The sequence below is a fragment of the Galleria mellonella genome, unplaced genomic scaffold (assembly GCF_026898425.1).
Source record: "Galleria mellonella isolate WM207_F2 unplaced genomic scaffold, CSIRO_AGI_GalMel_v1 utg87, whole genome shotgun sequence".
Lineage (NCBI taxonomy): Eukaryota > Metazoa > Arthropoda > Insecta > Lepidoptera > Pyralidae > Galleria > Galleria mellonella.
Genome location: NW_026442166.1, coordinates 1,311,623 through 1,333,014, shown reverse-complemented (window position 1 = coordinate 1,333,014; position 21,392 = coordinate 1,311,623). Strand labels below are relative to the sequence as shown.

The 21,392-nt window shown below is 34.1% G+C and overlaps 1 protein-coding gene across 1 annotated transcript; it reads right to left on the bottom strand.

The window, feature by feature from the left end:
* Positions 1–211: 211 nt before the first annotated feature.
* LOC116413240 (uncharacterized) lies at positions 212–3,321 on the bottom strand. Its single transcript, XM_052902129.1, has 3 exons — positions 3,245–3,321; positions 2,485–2,725; positions 212–668 (listed from the first exon to the last, which is right to left on the bottom strand). The coding sequence occupies exons 1-3, from the start codon at positions 3,255–3,257 to the stop codon at positions 620–622; spliced, it is 303 nt and encodes a 100-aa protein (XP_052758089.1). The 5' UTR covers positions 3,258–3,321; the 3' UTR covers positions 212–619.
* Between the last annotated feature and the right edge of the window lie 18,071 nt (positions 3,322–21,392).

The window sequence follows — 21,392 nt, the reverse complement described above, 5'->3', positions numbered from 1 at the left end:
CTTGTATACCAAATTTCATTTAAATTCGTTTAGTCGCTTAAGCGTGTTTCAGTAATGACGTAAACATTTACACCACCAAACTTCTTTTCAGTCCTATTTGCAACACAACCGTGACCCGCGCTCATGAATAAGAGCGCCTAATGAGTTCAAAACTAGTCGGGTTACCCCGAATTTAAAACATAAGTTTTTTTTTTATACAACTTAGAATGGCAAACAAGTTGACGGCCCACCTGATGGAAAGTGGTAACCGTTGCCTATAAACATGAGTAGTACCATGGACATAACAGAGTATACTGTTTCGCCCATGACACCCCCCATGCGTTGCCATTCCTGAGGACTTAGATGTTATTCCTCTGTACCCTGTTAATTCACGCCATATCCCACCCTTCAAATCGAAACACAGCTATGCAAACACAACTGCTTCACGGTAGAAAGCCGACGTAAATAATTACAATTATTGAGTGAATGAAAATTAGTATAATTAATTTGTGAATACTGTGAGTAATTAATTAATTAGTGACTCGTCACATGTATGAGGAAAGAAATGTTGTTGTCTCGTTCTACCCCACGTCTTTACATGGGATAGAACTCAGTGGGAAGATTAATACTTTTATTGACATTAATAAAAATTAAAAAATCGATTGGTGGTTAAAACGCAGGGACCGTATCTGAAAAAGAAAAATTATAATATATTTTTTTTGATGGGTGAAAATGTAATGGTAACTCTGCCAGCGCTAACGGGATACGCTGGCGGAGCACCAGTGAAGGGTGATAGATGAGAATGAAAACAGGTCAGTTAGCCTATCATGATGAATCCATCTGGAATTAACCATGATAGTTTCCAGGGAGAACCGCGAGGAGGTCGACCTGGTTGGGTATATTGCTAGCAATGGGATTCTCAGTCTCCATCACTAACAATCTCTTTCCCCCTAATTATAATATATTAGGTTATATTTGATTTTTTTTTTATTTTATTTTATACAAAAATCCACAGCTCTTAAAAAATAACTTACATGCTAAGTCTCTTATGAATACAGCCAATAACGGATTTTACTTATATAAACAAAAATTTTGATTCCATAGCAAGGTAGGCAAGTTAGAGATGGGTATATGCGAGTAATATAAGCACATGTATGAAAGGAACCATATATAATAGTGAGTGTCCATAAAGTTAATTGATATATAAAATAATTAAAATTCATGTTGTTAAAGTTCAGATATTGACAACAATGATTAAATAATACAAAATCATGGTCACAAATTGTAAAGAGGGTTAAATGTATGCGTGGGTGTATGTGTAGTGTGATATAAATAAATGTAAATATGTAGTGTATATACGTGCATGTACATATATGCAACATAGGTAATTATGATATTATTTCATCCATTATCACAGCCCTGAATTTATATCTACTGAGGTGGAATAAATCCACTGTTGAAAAAAGTTTTATGACACTAGTACTTAAAATTACAAACAAGCTTACGGCCCTGGTAATGGAAAGTGGTAATCGTAGTCTACAGACATGAACTGCTGTTCATTATGCTTCATATAATATATGCATACTACCTGTCATTCGTTGGTATTTTTGAGGACCATAGGAGACATACTACTATCGTATTATGCCTCTATACCCTTAATTTCTACTTTTGGGGGAAAGGAGTTGTTAGCAATGAAGTTTGACAGTCCCATTGCTAGCAGTATGCCCTATCAGGTTGACCTCCACTTGGTTCCCCCTGGAAACCATCGTGAACAATTCTTGTTGAATTCGTCACGATGGGCTGACTGATCTACTTCATCCTCACCTATCATCCTTCATTGGTATCCCGCCGATGTATACCGATAGCACGGGTGGGGTTACCATTCCATTATCACCCATTATAAAAAACCCCTTAATTTCATGGATGAAGGCTTAGATTATGAAGATAGAGCATCGAGCCTCATAAACGAGTCAACTTTTTGTCAGCTAATTGTCAAATTAGTTGATATAGATAACAGTTGATACAACAACCTTTTGAAAGAAGTGAAATTAATTTCACTACATTTTTAACGGCTACATAGTTTTGCGTAAATGAAGCGCTGGGTTCGATTCCCTATAAGTCCAATTTAGGAAATGAACATTTTCTGATCTGTCTCGAGTCTGAGTATCAGGATTGTGTCCCTAATTGTTTGTTGTCTTTTTTCTCATAATAGAAGATGTATTGAGGATCAGTGTATGGGAGATATTTAATAAAAAAATATATGAGGGATTCGAATATTTGACAGAAATTTTGTCTGTTTATTTCAGCATCATGCAAAAAACTACTGCACCAAATTGGATACAGTTTCCATAGTTATGTATCTAATGGTCTAAACATAAAATCTGGTATATGTTTTATAAGGTATGCCACATAGAAATAGTCTATTTATTTGGTTTTCCTACATCATATGTGAAGTAAGTTTTAGGGAATCAGTTATTTTGAGATCAAATTGAACGGTGCATTTACCTCAAAATTTTAGCTTGCTCCTTCTCAGGCCGTTTCTTGTTTATACAATTAAATTTGCATTCATTAACATATGTTTTATTATCTGAGGCGCATAGTGGAACATAGACTCTTAAGCAGCTGTAACAATCTCTCTCAGTCAGGTATGGTAAGTCATCAACTAGAAGCGTCTTATTCATTATAAAGGTACCGTTATTCACAATTAACCTTCCATATATACATTCTAATATAAATAATGTTGTTACTGAAAAAGAAATTGCTTAAATACAAAAATTATTTATCCATTTCTCTTGCTTTCGTCGGTGTCGTAAGAGGCGACTAAAGGAATTTTATGGTCTAGAGATTGGCAGCAGAGTACTTCTTAAAATATCACCAATCATAAATGCCAACTGCAGTTACCAACCCGCCTGCCAAGCATGGTAACTACTGGCAAAACACCCCAAGGGGATGCTTATGTTGGCAGTGGACATTTAACGGCGATTATGGTATCGTATGATATTGTTTTGTGCCATTACTAGCAATATACCTTGTACAGGGATCTTTCTGGAAATTCTAGTGGTTCATTCTAGTTTAATTCATCATGACAGGTTGAGTGCGCTGCTTTTATCTAAACCTATCATGTCTCACTTATACCCCGTCAGCATATATCGATAGCGCAAGTCGAGTTATCATTCCATTTTCATCTATTTAACAAAATTAAGTCACTTTGTTCCTTCTGTTTAAACTCTTTTAATTAATATATATTCTTAATTATTGTACTTACTTATAACGAACATATTTACAAAATAACTAGTATACTGAAACCAATACGAATAGTAAACAATAACTAAGGTAAACCAATCAGTAGACATTTATTAGCGTAATAACTTGTTTAATTATTACAGCGTTTTGATGGTATATTGCAATTTTATTACCTAAGTACATTTACTAGCGCGACTTCTACCACGTAAATAAATATATAACGGAACATTTATTAATTGAGTCCTTTTTTACATAAGGAGCTTCTTTTTCTTCTTCTTCTTCGTCTTCTCCTTTTGAAATGTACCAAAATTAAAACCAAAACGTACCAAAATGTGGAGATTCTTTAATCACTTGTATTTTTTTCAGGTTTACTTCCTGGTTGGTTTCATATTCATTTTGTCACGATTGAATGCATTGTTGATTTGGAAAAATGAAATTCTGTGACGTAATATTACATTATTAATCGACATTATCGGTAATATGCCTTCAAAAACATTTTAAAAATGATATTTCAAAATCCAAGTTTCGAATAAAAATATGAATGCAATAAATGTAATGTTGGCTAACATCTGAACATATTATCAGAAGGTATAGCTCTATTAAATATCTGCTTCAATGCGAGGTAGTGCCAGGCTCGATTCAGGCATGGTGCAAGTCATAAAATTCAGGTATATATATTTATAAAAAAATCTCACCAATCGCCTGATCCTGAAGCTAAGCTAGTATGCTCTTGCCGCCTTTTACGACACCCATGAAAAAGAAAAGAGTAGATTATTCCTGAAGAGTGGCAACGCATGAAAGGTATCACGAGTGATACAGTACAAGTATATACTGTTATGTCTATGGTGCTGTTCATGTATATAGATGATGGTTACCATTTTCCATCAGGTGGGCTTTTAGTTCATTTGCCATTTTAAATTAGATAAAAAATTAAGAATAAATGAAAATGGATAGCTTCACATCATAAGGAAAATAATTTTTGGTCTTTCTGGAAAAATACAAATAAGTTCAATACAAAACTACCTATTCCTGTATGCGTCGACGGCGTTAGTGATGCTAGAGAAATAGCTAATCTTTTTAGGGATAACTTTATTGTAAAATCTCTATTAGGGTTGTCGCGTTCGATGCTCAATATTGAGATTGCAAAATAGTTGGATATGAAATTCGCGACTAAAAAAGTAGAGAAGATTACTTAGTATAACGCAACGGCTTTTTAGTTGAATCTTTTGTGACTTGCGGTAAACTTATTTCTGAGCATCGCGTGCTTTACACGATTGCATTATTTACTGACCTACGATTTATGATCCTGTGGGATATAGAAATAGAGTTCTGAAATTATGTTGAATAATAAATGTAGGTCTGTATTTTAGAAAGTATATAAATTTATTTACAAATAAAAAATGGGCTCAAATTTCTTTTAATAGTACTGATTTTTTACATTGCTTTAAAAATATATACATATTTTTTTAATTTATCCGTGTTTATATTTTTTTTTGAATTTTATTACGTGTTATTCTTTGTAAATTTTTATTAGTATTATAAATGTGAAAGTAAGTTTGTTTGTTTGTTTCATCTTAGCGTCTTAACTGCATAATCAATCTCTGAAATTAATATTGATATATGCTAGGAGGGTATCAACAAGCAATGATAATATGAAGTCAGATCAGTTGGTCCATCTGGATGGTATCACCAGGATTTCACCACGATAGTTTCCAGAGCCGTATGATCTCGGCATAGAATGGACTACCCCATTCTTCCCCATGGGCCTCGTAATAAGCGGTTAAGGGAAGTTAATAGTTGGGGGATGGGCAGTAGCATCCCTCTTTAAACATCACCAAAACCTAACTGCGGTTGTCAACTCGCCTTCCAAGCGTGGCATACACTGGCAAACTTTCCAATAGGGACAGGTTTAGCAGTGGACAATTAACAGGTGATATGATAGTTTCCAGGGGCCCTCCGTAGTATATCACATAAAGACAGTAATGGGGTCACTCGTCCCCATTATCAACCACCCCTGCCCCCTCTAGTAAGCTGTCACCTGCACCATTCCACAATGCGCAGAGTATACTCTGTGTCCGACTAAATTGATTACTGTGGGATGATAAGCACACTTTCCGGTCAGTGAACGCTGCAGGCGGGATGAACTTGTATGAGCGCTCTAGATTAATTGGATGAATTGAATATCGATAACGTCTCGCGGCGATATTGAGTTTTATCGTAATATATTATGAATAGTGTATGAAATTTTAATTTCTAGTAAGTAATAAATTTATCGAGTAATTTGTAAACTAAACTCGTAAACTGTGGTTGCCAACTCGCCTGCTAAGTGTGGCAACTACTGGCGAAACTCCCCTTATGGGGAAGGCTTAAGTTCAGCAGTGGACAGTTAATGGTTGAAATTATGATATGATATATAAATAAATAAATGATCGCTTTCGTGATAAACAGAACTAATTATGAAATGCAATATTCAGAGTACACCCATATTTTAACAGCTAAATAGTTATTGTTGAAGCATTTGTAGGTAAACACTGAGTATACTTTTTCACCCATAATACCCCCATGCGTTGCCATTCCTGAGGACTCAGGTGTTATTCCTCTGTACCCTGTAAATTCACTGCCATATCCCATCCTTCAAACCGAAACAGCCATGCAAATACAACTGCTTCACGGTAGAAACACGAATGAGACAGAGGTGCCCAAACAAACAACTTTTGTACAAAGTCTCCCTTTAGTTTCCGCCTTACTGTACTTATGCAACTGTATCGTTACATTTACTAATTATCTTGTTTATTCCCTATATTATATAATGCAAATAAAGTATATTCATTCATTCATTCATTTAAATTTAGATATTAGCAACTTATATATTTCTCCATACAAATGGAAAATTTCAAAATTGGAATCACGTCCATTCCGTTTTACGTATCAAACATGATTTGTTAATAGCATATTCGGGTGAAGAGTGTACTCCCACGTCGTGCATGCATAAAACATTGTTCGAACTTTGACTTTGCATATGCAGTAGTGTGCATTGAATTATGAAGGCTGGACGTTTTATTTGACCTATTTTTTATAATGTTAATAGTTAATAGTCAAGTTTCACAAAATGGCAAGCCATGTCTAGCTTTGTATTTATTTCAGCTTTTAACTGTTCACTGCTAAACATTAGCTTTCCTTATAAGGGGAGTTTTGCCAGTAGTTCCCACGCTTGGCAGGTGGGTTGGCAACTGCAATTAGGCTTTAAAATAAGTTTTAAGAGGGACGCTGCTGCCTATCCCTCTACCATATGTTCCCTTAGTCGCCTCTTACGACACCCACGGGAAAGGTTGGGGTGGTTCATTCTATGCTGGGACCTACACGGCGAAACTTTATATACATATTGATATTGATAGAAAAAAGCCGATCAAGTGCGAGTCGGACTCGCGCGAAAAAAGGTCCGTACAAAATCATCAAGTATTTTTTTTGTGAAATAACTAAAAATTTGTGCATTTCTGATTTTTTCCTATACTTGTGCTACATGACATAGCTTTTTGTGAAATTTCATGATTATAGGTCAACGGGATAAACCTACAGATATTTAATGTTAAAATATGCGATATAAATGGCTATATCTTTTGATTGCGTCGATTTAGCAACTTGTTTTTTTTTCACTGCTTTAAGAGATCGCAGACCTGAGTATATGATATTAATTTCAACTTGATACTTCTACGCATACTTAAGAAAAATGTACGGATGAACAAACAAACGAACGGAAGGACGGATGGACAACGAAGTTATCCTATAAAAGTTCAGTTTTATCTTTTTGAGATACGGAACCCTAAAAAACATTTAGATTTGCCGTTTAATGCATTTTTAAAGCCTTTATACCGTGAAACCGATCAGGTATTTATTATAATACTATTTTATGGAAAAGTACGAGTGTTTTTCTAATAATATCAATATTCTTCCTTTTTTTTTTTTAACTTTTTTTATTATTTTACATTGAGTAATTTTTTCTATGTAACTTGAAATGGCAAACTGACGGCTACTTGATGGAAAATGGTAACTGATAAGTGTCGCTAATAGACATAAATAGAATTATGCTCATTATAAAATATATTTTATAACTTTTGCTAAATTGTATTAATTGAGATTCGAACCCAAGATGCTTCAACGCAAAGTACCACGCTTAACACTACGCCACGGCAGTCATTTTACGCAGGAGTAACTTGAATGATCTGTTTAGACCTTTCTGAACAACCTTGAACAAAAGCGTACAACGTTTCACTTGAAAATGTACGGATTTCATCTTGATAAATGCACGCGCGCACAATCCCGGTCGACGGCCATTTTTTCCGTCCATCCGACCGTCGGAAATATTACGCGGCGAAATAAAATAAACCGTGGCATTCTATTCTCACCAGTTATTATTTATTACAAGGACGGTTATTCAGTTGTATTTATGAATAAAAAGTGAAGAATATCACTTGAAATATTTGATGCGGCGAATAGGGTGGAGTGGGCATCAGTAACAATGGGTATGACAAGGCCGAAATATGAAATTCAGCGGAAACGGAAGTGGCGAGAGCACCTAATTTAAAGAATTTATTTTTCGTATAGCGATTTTGTTATCTATTTACGTTTTGTCGTAAAATAGTCGTTAATCGTTTTTTATGATTCTTTTTTCGTGCGACTGGCAAAGAACGGTGAGATATTTAGTATGTTTGTGTATATTAAGAACATTAACATACAGTTGTATTATGTGTAAAAATATGCATGCATAGAGAACGCTGTTTGTAAATTTAGTTTAATTTTTTTTATGTTTGTTACCTCATAACTTCGTCAGTTACGAACCGGTTTGGAAATATTTTTTTACCTAAATGTAAAGTACCTTTTAAGGGTACAAATTGATCCCATAGGAATTTGATCAAAATCGGTTTAGTAGTTTAGTTTTTAAATCAAAATAACTGATTTTACCACAATTGAAGTTGGTTTTCTTTATTTTATTTATTTTTAAACACAGTCTTATATTGTTGTATGTATTACAGTGGCGTAACAATAGTATGGCAGGGCTGGCAAAATGCCATGGGCCCCCAAACCAAAAGGGCCCCGGCTAAAGAGGCCGCGATCTCAGAATTTTTTTTACATTGTACCTGAGTACTTTATTTTACTTAAAAATATTTTTTTTTACTGATAGGGCCCCATCAAAAGAATTTGCCACAGGCCCCAAATGGTATAGTTACGCCACTGATATATTAGCTTATTAATTGAAAGAATTTTTTTCTTACTCCGGTTTATTTATATTGTCAATTCTAACAGCTTTTTTTTCACAACATTCATTGAATTATTCATTAGTAGGTAGTAAACGTATAACAAAGTATAACTTATAATTTGTAAGTAATAGTTTGTTTTAAACTTCCGCATTGTTTATACATATTTTAAATACACATTCGAGACTCAACGCGATGAAAAAATTTTACAGGTAAGTAGTACCTAGTTACATATAACACAATCAATCAAGTGGCAATAAAGAAATAGATATGTAGGTACTATTTACCTGCGAAAATTTTACATCGCGTTAAATTCCCATAGTGCATTTACAATATATTATAAGTATTTTATTATTACTATGTGTAAGCATATTTTTATTTATATTATTTATACTGCGTCTAAATTTATCTTTAGCTCTTTTTTCTCCCTTTTTGTCTTATTATTTTTCTTTTACACCGTTACCAGACACAATTTTGATTATTTCTCTCCATCCTAAGGTTGCCTGGAAGAGATCGCTATTTCGTGATAAGGCCGCCCATTGTTGCCTCTTTATCTTGCTTTTCTGTAATTAAGTATTAATTATGTTTGTGTACATATTATTAACCTTTATAATCTGTATCATTCTTTGAGGGGAACAATAAAGAGTTTTCATTCATTCAATATCAAATTTATATTTTATTTTTACAATTAAATTAAACACAATAGGAAATTCGAACGTTATTATAGAATGAATTTACACAACGCAAATTTTTACAAATATTTTTATTCTCTGTAACTTTATCAGCGTAAATTTTACAGTCCTTCAAATTTACAATCTCATTATATAATTTATTTAGTATTCGAATTTCGAATCGCTCCGGATTCGAATGTCATGCCCTAATAACCAAATTCTAATGCTTATTGACCGAAATTATAATATTCGGTCAATAAGCATAATTCGACGAAGATGGCGGGATGAGTAAGATATATTTAGGAAAATAATCTTCCTATTCTTATTCAAATTATTTATTTCATCATCATATTAGCCGTAAACTGTCTACTGTCTAACATAGGCCTCCTCCATAAGGGGTGTTTTGCCAGTATCTGCTACGCTTGATGAAACTGTCTGCTGTCTAACATAGGCCTCCTCCATAAGGGGTGTTTTGCCAGTAGCTGCTACGCTTGATGAAACTGTCTACTGTCTAACATAGCCCTCCTCCATAAGGGGTGTTTTGCCAGTAGCTGCTACGCTTGGTGAAACTGTCTACTGTCTAACATAGGCTTCCTCCATAAGGGGTGTTTTGCCAGTAGCTGCTACGCTTGATGAAACTGTCTACTATCTAACATAGGCCTCCTCCATAAGGGGTGTTTTGCCAGTAGCTGCTACGCTTGATGAGGTTTTAAGAGGGACATTGCTACCTATTCCTCGACTATTAAGTTCCTTAGTCACCTCTTACGACATCCACGCAAAAGGGAGGAGTCAATACTGTGTCAATATTAACAAAGGATAAGCTAGCTGAAGTGGCAATGGTGTGGTCACATAGTTTGAAGAACCGACAACCGATGGGGAAGTAAGGTTCTTGAGTGGCGACTCCGCATGGGCAAACGCAGTGTAGGACCACCCCCCACTAGATGGAGTGATGACCTCAAATGCAATGCAGGGAGTCAGTGGATGCAGGTGGCTTAAGACCGTTCCTGATAGCAGTCTATAGGAGAGGCCTATGCCCAGCAGTAGACGGATAATGGTTAGAATGATGATGATGATCAAAACTGTCGTTATCTAACTAATGAAAGTGTAATGTAATATATACATATATTAGAAAATATTTTATAAAATATAGGAGATATTTTAGAAAAATAATGTTGGAGGTTTTAATGAGATTAATAGAGGCCAAAATTAATGTACCAAATTGAATGCGGTTATCACAGTTGGTTTATCTTAAAATATGGTGTACATTTTATTTTAATACACCATCTAGAATTGGCAACTTTATTGATTTTCTTACTTCTAAAAACAACGCGCCAAAAACCTAGTCATGTCATAGTCGAACTGTGAATTTTGACATAATAAATAAAAATTTATTTATGTATTATAAGTTATTATTAAAATTGATCACTTAACATGAATATTGAAAAAGCCCTTATGTGGCGAAATGGGAAATTCCATACGATCTATCCTACATCGGTTTACGGTCGCGTAAAATTATTTATAGTCCGAACATAAAACAAACATAATTTTATCCAGCACTTAAATTAACATGATTTCAAGATAAGCAATCAATTATTAACTTTATGTTCAAAGAATAAGGCTTGTTTTGATGTCACTGTATTTTTTTTAGAGGTGCTAAAAAGTTTTGTTTGGACATGTTCGAGTTTCCGGAATTTCAGTGCCCAGTCCTAATGGAGCACAATAAAAAGTACCAACAACGCTGTCGCCAAATAGAAATAAAATAAAATGCATTATGTTGCCATTATTATGTATATAACTAGTACTGAGTGAAAAAGAAAAATACAAAACACACACACACACACACACACACACACACACACACACACACACACACACACACACAAACACACAAACACACACACACACACACACACACACACACACACACACACACACACATACAAAGAGAGATAGAGAGAGCAAGAGAGAGTGAGAAAGAGAAAGAAGGATACAAATGTTTGTTTATTTCCATAGCCATAGATATTTTCTAAACGAGTGACCATTTTAGTTTAAAAACATATAACTCATTTTCAGAAATTGTATTGGAAAAAAGTTTTTTGCATTACTTTAGGGAGAAATTATATATTTATGACAAAAACTTATCATACACTTACTTGACGTGCAGAATTTCTTTTTGTTTTCTATACTAATATTATAAAGAGGAATGATTTGATTGTTGGTTTATAATGGATAAACCCTAAAAATATTCAATTTCTTTCACTTGCAAAAATTCTTTCACCAATAGAAAGCGATATTATGAACGAGTAATATATTCTAAATTGTATGTAATTTAACTTCCTACTTATCTATCCGTGCGAAGCCGGAGCGCCTCTTTAGTCTTATATAAATTTATTTAAATTTTCTTGAATATTTATTTATATATATATTTTTTAAACAACTTAGAATGGCTTACAAGCTGACGGCCCACCTGATGGAAAGTGGTAACCGTCGCCTATAGACATGAGCAGTACCATGAACATAACAGAGGATACTGTTCCGCCCATGATACCCCCCATGCGTCGCCATTCCTAAGGACTTAGGTGTTATTCCTCTGTACCCTGTAAATTCACGCCATATCCCACCCTTCAAACCGATTAGCATAAGCATAACATATAAGGTGCAAAATTAATATTTTAAGTAATATATATATATATATATATATATATATATATATATATATATATATATATATAGATACATAAATAAAAAAATATAGTTTTTATGTAATAAATTTGGACAATTTATTATTTTAACCAACTTTTCAAGTTCTCAAAAAAAATCTTTATAATTATATTATACAACAGAGTTCGCTTAAATAAATTTGTCGTTGTGTATATTCCAACAGTTTATAAAGCCTATTGCAATTTGAATTTTAAATTTGTCTATTGAGAGTGCCGCGTCTCGCGAAGGTTCCGTATAATTTTAGCGTTCACGCATTAGTTTACATGAGTAATTCTAAACTTTTTCAGAGTATGCTCGAAGTTTGACGCTGGACGAAGGTTGACCTTAAATTGTTCCCAACAAGTTATTGTTTCAAACAATTTCATAACATAACAATTTAGGCTATAATTTTGTGTTTAAAAAAAATTTATAATCCGGTTATTATTGTTAATAAATTGCAAATTAGAGAGCTTTTAACTGACTTCAAAAAGAAGGGAGTTCTGAATTCGGTTGTATTTTTTTTATGTTTTGTTGCCTCGTAACTGCGTCAGTTGTAAACCGATTTGGAATATCCATTTTTTACAGATTGGTTCCAATGATTTTTTTTTAAATTAATTCGATAAGTGGGTGTCGTACCACAAGAAAGGAAGGGGTGGCCTATTCTATGCCGGGACCACACGGCACAAATTCGTTATGAATAATGTTAATTTAGAATATTCAGCTTGTAATACTTTTTTTATGGATGAAAATGGTATAGTAACCCCGCCTGCGCTAACGGGATACGCTGGTGGAGCACCAGTGAAGGGTGATAGATGAGAATAAAAACAGGCCAGTTAGCTTATCATGATGAATTCATCAGGAATTAACCATAATAGTTTCCAGGGAGAACCGGGGGGGGGGGGCAATGGGATTCTCAGTCTCCATTACTAATAATCCCTTTCCCCCCGCTTGTAATACTTTATTAGATGTTATTCTGGAGTGAAAGATCTTTTAATGAAGTTAGCTAATAATTCAGTAATAGCTTCATCCAAGAGATCAGATTAGATGTTTAGATTTTGTAGACAGTCATTTCGTCTTATTTGTTTAGTGTTTGAAACTAACTCAGTGATAAGATCGTTTGAAACTTGGTACATTGTGAAATTGGAATATATAACAACATTCAAAGCAATTACTTGAGTTTGGAGAATATGCAGAAGTATGTACTTTGACGTCTAGACTTTGAGATGGTATTTAGTTCTTGTAATTTGAAATACATAACTGAATGCTCTCACAATAAATAGTTTTCAGTTAATTGGTTAAAGATGTTCGGCCACTGTGAATACTACGTGAGATAACACTGTTAATATTACCACTTTGGGGATGTCAATTAATTGCACAGGGATTCCCTAATCCCTATGCAATATGCTAATAGTGCTAATGCTAAGGGTGGGATATGGCGTGAATTTACAGGGTACAGAGGAATAACAACTAAGTCCTCAGGAATGGCAACGCATGGGGGGTATCATGGGCGAAACAGTATACTCTGTTATGTCCATGGTACTGCTCGTGTCTATAGGCGACGGTTACCACTTTCCATGAGGTGGGCTGTCAGCTTGTTTGCCATTCTAAGTCGTATAAAAAAAAAATTACAGGGTACAGAGGAATAACATCTGAGTCCTCAGGAATGGCAACGCATGGGGGGTATCATGGGTAAAATAGTATACTCTGTTATGTCCATGGTACTCGCTCTGCTCATGTCTAAAAGCGACGGTTACGTTTTAGAATATAGGACATTTTAGAACTCATGTAGTGTGTCCTTTCACATTATCTCAATTATAGGACTAGCTTTTAGTTGCGACTTTGTCTGCCGTGACCTAGACATTTTCAATGACTCGGAGAAAAAGTAGCCTAGCTCTTGTCTAAACTTAGTGACTGAATAAGATATTAAGTTGTCAAGAGGTAATAAACAAATAGAGAAACTCACTTTAACATTTATAATGTTAGAATTACGTCTTTATCAATGAGATTTTGGGAAATTTAGTAAGACGCCTCCTTGCCATATTGAGCTCACATAATTTGTTGACTCCTGGTAGGAATAAATCCATGATCATTCATTAACCTTTTCCATTACTCCATATCGGAAGGATATTAGTCTATTATATTATTGGCTAAACGAAATCGTATGAGAAATTAATTAAATCTACGTAAGGTTTCATTATTATTATTATAAATGTGAAAGTGAGTTTGTTTGTCATCTTTTAGCGCCTTAATGGTTTTACCAATAAGTATGAAATGTAATATATATATTCTATATGGCACGAAAAAGGATATAGGCTATATAAGGCTTTAGTCCTGATCACGCGGACGAAGTCGCAGGTAAAAGCTTGTCATTAAATAAATAGGTCCTAATTCTATTATAATTTCATTAGCCCACAAGATGACACTCAATCATATATCACGTTGTCGATATCCGATAATCTGTCCATCAATCAGGATGATATGCACATGTATTGTGCTTCGGGTTAATGCGAATAATGTGTTTAACATAGCCGCACACACTGTCGACGCGGTCGTTTATTTTCCAAATGATTTCATTTGCAAAATTTGCAAACTAGACTTTATGGCTATATACCCATAAGATACAGTTTGGGTTTCAGTGTTCTATACTAAAAATGTGCAAATGGATCCTTGTGATGCGCCTTTTCGGTTTGTCCGTTCATCACATCGCTATATCACTAGTTATTTGATTAGGATTTTTTTGTTTAATACCACTACCTTTAGTATATGTATGTTTACTCGAAGATTGACCACCACTATTTCTACTAAAAGTTCTACAACATTTCATATTAGCTATCAATTTCCGACTGCCATTTTGTTCACGCACGTTTTGCGATGCGTGTTTCATCTCTAAACCAGTCTATGGTGGTTCGGAGCCTAGTGTTAACCGTTTTGCATCCCAATTGCGAATGTGAAAATATTTATGTAACGTTAACAAATTTTCTTTTTTTAAATTAATAAAAAAAAGTATGTATTTGATTCTAATATGTTCGGCGAATTGTGTACATGATTTTTACTATAAGCATATTATAAATGTTTGTTACTTTGTTTTTAAAACTAGAGCGCCGTGTATCACAAACTGATATTTCAATTCAAACACAATTATTCGGATTGGAACCAGAGGGTGGAGGTACACTTATTTCCGTACCAAAAATATGAAAAACAACCCTTATTACGAGTTTCCATTCATTCGTTTATTACAACAGTCCATTTCAGAAATTACAAACGCCATACCATATATATACCATAAAATATGCCATACCATATAAGTCCACAGTTGAACGTAGGCTTTCTTTTATTGGAGAGGCTTTGCCCGTAGTTGCCACGCTTAGCAGGCGAGTTGGCCATGGTAATATTTTAAGAAAGATGCTGCTGTCCTTCCCTCGACCATTAAGGACATATGGCACACACACATTTATAATATTAGCAAGATATTACAGGTATATTTTATATGTAGAAATCTCTCATTGTCTCCTCAACTTATGGCTAACATCAGGTGGAATTTGTGATTCAGGTGACTACTTATGTGCACTTAATAATTCAAAAATAGAACAGAGAAATAAATTGCAGTATTATATAATAATAAATTACTCGGGCGTTTTTGAAATAAAAAAAAGACCTTGTCCAAAAAAATATAAAGATTAACATTCTTCTCGTCTAAAATAATTAATACCTAATTTCACTTTAAATCAACTTGTTTGTACCAATTAAGATAACGTTACCATTTTTTTTTCGCCAAGAATTTTAATCTAATAAGAAATCCGATGCCAATTAATTGTTCTAATTAAGCATAATGTTATACAAATAATTTTCGAAGTCGCTAAACTTTAGTTTAAATGTTTGTTTTTATGTAATTTCGTAATTCTATATATCATATGAATGTATACAAGTAAATTAGAAATAATTATTTATATACTAGCTATATCTCGCGATTCCGCCCGCGTGATTCAGTGCATAAAGTATCTTATGTACTAAGTTAGGATATAACCTATCCAAGTACCAAATTTCATTCAAATCTGTTGAGTAATTTTTCGTGAAAGAGTAACAGACATGGATGGATCCATCCATCGTTATAAACTTTCGCATTTATTATATTAATAGGACTTTTTTATACAACTTAGAATGGCAAACAAGCTGACGGTCCATCTGATTGAAAGTGGTAACCGTCGCCTATAGCATGACACATATTTCGTGCATTATTTTAAAACAATGTTTTACTAAGGGAACCTAAATATTTTGTTTTTTAATAATCAAGGTACGAAAATGTATATAAATTTCAACTCTAAAGTGTTCGTATACTATATCAGCTATTTATAGCCCACTGCTAAACATAGATTTCCCCCATAAGGGGGGGGGGATATCCAGTAGTTGTCACGTTTGGCAGGCGGGTTAGCAACCATAGTTAGGCTTTAGCAATATTTTAAGAGAGTCGCTGCTGCCCATCCGTCGATCACCAAGTTCCCTTAATCGCCTTTTAAGACACTCACGGGAAAGCAAGCGGTGGTCCATTCTATGCCGGGATCATATAACGAGGTGTTGGTATAGGACTGTAAAATTATTGTAGATAGATACTCTTTATTGTTTCCTCCAAAAGATTACAATTGTATTGTTTTGTATCATGTTTTTTTTGAGAAAAACGTCCAGTTTTCTTAGTAAAATATTGTTTTAAAAGGATGCAAATGATTTAATTCACTCTGTATACATCACATGAGCCATCGCCTGTCTACTGCTGATCATAAACCTCCCCCATAGACCACATGGAACCTTGTATTATGTTTCATAATTATAATAATTAATACGTCCATGATGTACTTTATTATCTTTACGTTGTTTATCCGTATTTATATTATAAATATAAAAGTACGTTTGTTTGTGTTTACTTCTTAGCTCTTTTATATCTTAACCAATATAAGAGCTTTTTAATTGATGATAATGGAATGGTAACCCCGCCAGTGCTAACTGTATGGTATACGTTGGCGGGGCACCAGTGAGGGATAATAGGTAACGATGAAAGCAGGTCAGTTAGACAATCGTGACGAAAGTAACAAGTATTAATCACAATGGTTTCCAGTGGGAACCGCGTGGAGGTCGACCTGACAGGGCTTGTTAGCAATGGGGGCATTAGTCCCTATTACTAACTCTCTTTTCCCCCAGTATATAAGTACTATACGTATGAATGAATGAATAAGTATTATTTTACTTTATTTGCATTATACAATATAGGGAGTATTTATTATTATTTAGAGACGAGCTTTTTCATGTAGAAAAACCTGTGACACTGCGACCTTTCCATGATCTTTTGTGCTCGCCTTTTCTTTTAAAGTTCGCTGCTAATTCCTATCGATAATAGGAATTATAAGATGTTTTTTGTAGCTATGTTTTTTATCTCCTCAAGATAAATAGAGTGTGTTCTCCAAAGGAGATATATCGTTTATTTATGAATGGGCTACAGCCACAAGTAGATAGGAAGTAAGCAGTTCAGTTAATCAATGTAACGATGCAGTTGTATATACATATACACATACATATATAGATATATGCTACTTTTATTTCGGCCATATCTCAATTACGTGGACGACGTCACGGGTAAAAGCTAGTGTAATAACTTTAAAAGTGTAAAATAGACCGCACCTTAACTTGGTCTACTTGAGAATATAGAGGCGGTACGAGCAGAAAGTTGCAGCCATTTGAGCAATAATGACTTCCTGATAATGTTTCTATAAGATGCCGCTTCAATTGTTGCCTTTGAAAGGAGTTTGCAACTAGAATATCATTATAATAGTTTATTTTTGAACTTAACTATGTTAACGAGTTTGTTATCACTTTATTTTATGTACCTTAATAATAAAATATAACTAGACTAACTGTACATGGGAAATATTAAAAAAAATATATTTTATGAGAAATCTGAATAAGGGCAATAGAAGTCAAAATAATATTTTAGAGAAATTTTAACTCTCTGCCCCTCTGTCTATCTGTCTGTTTTGTCCTTTTCTGTCACCAAATTGGATGCAGTTTTAAGAAATGATTTTAAGATAGAAAATTAGAGAGAGAGAGATAAGAAGATTTTAAGATATTTTCAAAGTATAATTTCAAACCTGGTGTAAGCTTTATCTGATACACCATCTAGAAATGGTCGGCTTTATCGGTTTGCTTGCTTTTGAACACATACGTATGAGGTTGTGAGCAAAGTCTATGGAAAATAAAAGCGATACCTATTTATAAAAGGGTATTATAAGGTTTCTAGGTTTCTATAGGCTACAGTGACCGTTTACCATCAGTTGGACTTTTATGCTACCCTTGTGGTGTAGAAAATAATTATATTTGTTTTTTTTTATAGTGATGTTGGACGTTATCATCAGTAACCCATAATCGTCTCATAGCTGTGTCTACCCCTGGTCTTTTTTTATGCAATCGAATCGAAAACAAACTGTTGGAATGTGGTATTAGCTTATAGAAGTCCATGGACGTCATAGATGACGTCACTATGAAGCCAATGGCTATGTACTGCTGTTCTTGAAGACTAAGAATGTTATTTATTTATTTATTAAACTAAATGAGCTTTACAGTTTCTCAATATGTTACTATGTCTAGGCATATACTGACACTTTATATTGGGATCCACACACCAGTGCGCGTCGTAATCTAATATGGTTCTATACGTATCAAGTCTTTGTTTGTTGTCACCAGGTATTTTATTATTATTATTATTACTATAATATTATTGCTAAAGATAAGCCTCCCTCATAAGGAGGGTTTTGCAAGTAGTTGTCACGCTTGGCAGGCGGAAAATATATCTAAAGCCTAATATCAACCGCAGGGGGGAAAGGGATTGTTAGTAATGGAGACTAAGAATATAAGACTAAGATTTGTTAGCAATATACCCAACCAGGTCGACCTTCTCGCGGTTCCCCCTGGAAACTATCATGGTTAATTCCTGATGAACTCATCATGATGGGCTAACTGGCCTGTTTTCATTCTCATCTATCACCCTTTACTGGTGTCCCGCCAGCGTAGCGGGGTTATCATTCCATTTTCACCCATAAAAAAAAAACATCAACCGCAGTTAGGCTTTAGAGATGTTTTAAGAGGTCCGCTGCTACTCATCTCCCAACTATTAAGTTCCCTTAGTCGCCTATTACGACACCCACGGAAAAGGAAGGAGTGGTCCATTCCATGCCGGGCGCACGCAATATGTTATGGTCATATATCAGCCATGTCGCTAATGTCGCTGTGTATGCATTTTTATAACGAATTTCGCAATGCGGATATTTTACGGTAACCACACTGCGTTGTGAACTATTTTTTCGCTCAAGAAGCATTATCGGTCTTTGAGCGTAACACTATATCTAAGGGTGGGTAACGTATAGCAATATCTATATATTTCAGTTTTAATATCTATATATTGGTTCAATAACGAATATTTTGAAAGTCTGTTATCCAAAAAATAATATTAGATAACAGACTTAACATATTCGAAAATAGATATCCGCCCGTTTTAGGGCGATATTTAAATGGCTGATAACCTTTTTTCCGCCATCAGTGTCTACAAACCAAATATATACATACATAGATATAATTTTTAAAAATGCTAATTTAATTCACATGACAAGATTTGCTGAAAGTAATCTCTTATTAGAGATAAGTTCGCCTTTGTACATTACGCTTAAAATTAATTGTTCTTAACATTATGTTAGAATAAGGAATTTATATCGGATCGATATTCATATTTAATTAAATAATGAATAATAATAATAATAAGAAAATACGTACCTATCGTGATACAATTTCAATGACTGGATAATATTGTAACAGATCCTTAGACTATTTCTAAAGTTAAAAAAGTGTTGTCCTCCTCTCTCCTACTTGCTGTGCTCATCGGGGTCCATAATTGAAATGTTATCTACTAATTATATAGAAGAAGCAATAAGAAATAAATAAATAAAAATAAATAAATAAATACACATGCCTAATTATATCTCCATACTTTGCAATTTTGCTATCATTTCTTATACTTCAAACTAAAACAGGCTTTAAAGAATCACGATGCGAATAGAGGTACCCAATTAGACATATAAAGTGTAGAAAACCTCCCTCTGGTAAAATAAAAAAAAATAAATAAATAAAAAAACTATCAAATTGTCTACCACCTTCTTTTTGAAGATAGTTGATAAAGATTCAGCTCAAGATGCTTATTAACCACGATACATGGAATATTGTATGAAATGAATCGTATTCAATATTATTGTTGTTTACGTAAACCGGCATTATTTTACCCAGACCTTGATTTTCTCACACCCAGCTCGCCTTTCTTCCTTTTGGTATTTTATTTGCTATTAAATATCTATAAGTAATGACAAATACATCTGTTATGGCTCGTTTCCTCTGCAGTGCAAATAACAAAGTATTAGTTGCTTCCTGCATGTATGGACAAAGAGACATTCAATTAGCTATGTCATTAAAGGAAGCGCTTAATGGAACACTGAAAAGGTATGGAATTCACTTTGTCAAAGAAAATATTGTTGACTGAAATATGTTTTTATTAATAAACTAATAATGGAATATGTCTAACTACTTTTAATTTGATTATAAATTTTTTGTTCTACTTGTGAATTTGTATATTTCTCCTAAAAAAAACTTTAATTAATTTTTAGTCTTTTGTACTACCACAGTCCAAAAAAGTAATATGGCATGTCTAAAAGTGAGTTAAGTTTGTATGAGAGGCCATTTGCCTGAAATATTATTACAGCTTGTTAATGTTAATGACCGTTAAAAGACTTTCTTTGAACAATAATCAATATTTTTTTTTAAATCAGGTATGTAAATACTATTTACTTGCAACTACACTTTCAAAATAAGCGTTAACAACGCGAAAGTTTAAAATTGTAAAGTTTAAAAACGGATTGTGCTCAGAGGAATTATTTAATATGATGCCTACGGCCACTTTCTATCATCGTACGGCTCGCCATCGACAGGGAGTTCACCCTCATACCTTACAGCCTAAATGATCGCGTACAATGCGGTTTCAGAGATGCTTTCTCCCACGAACACTCAGGTTATGGAATGAGCTCTCTGCCGAGGTTTTCCCAAGTGACTACAGCATGGGGTTCTTCAAAAGGGGGGTAAAGAGGTTTCTTCAGGGTCGGCAACGCGCGCGTAATACCTCTGGTATTGCAGGCGTTCATAGGTTACGGTAACCGCTTACCATCAGGTGGGCCGTATGCTTGTTTGCCACCTCAGTGGTATAAAAAAATAACTTTATCCTCAAATATCATTCGTCATTAATATTCCGCTAGCGTAAATATATATTGTATTACATTTTTAACCATTGAAATAATTTGTACTTTCTATCAGATGGGTATTTAAAATGTTTGCTATTTGTACTCTTAATGTTTGTTATTTGTATTTAATTTTTAACCGACTGCAAACAAAGAGGTTCCCAATTCGAGTGTAGTTCCTCTCAAGTTTGTTACCTCAGAACTCCATTAGTTACAAACCCGTTTAAAAAAAT

Coding starts and splice junctions, on each gene's coding strand:
- LOC116413240 (XM_052902129.1), bottom strand. Junction 669..2,484: donor GAGCAAGCTAAAATTTTGAG/GTAAATGCACCG, acceptor TTTCTTTTTCAG/ATACGGTCCCTGCGTTTTAA.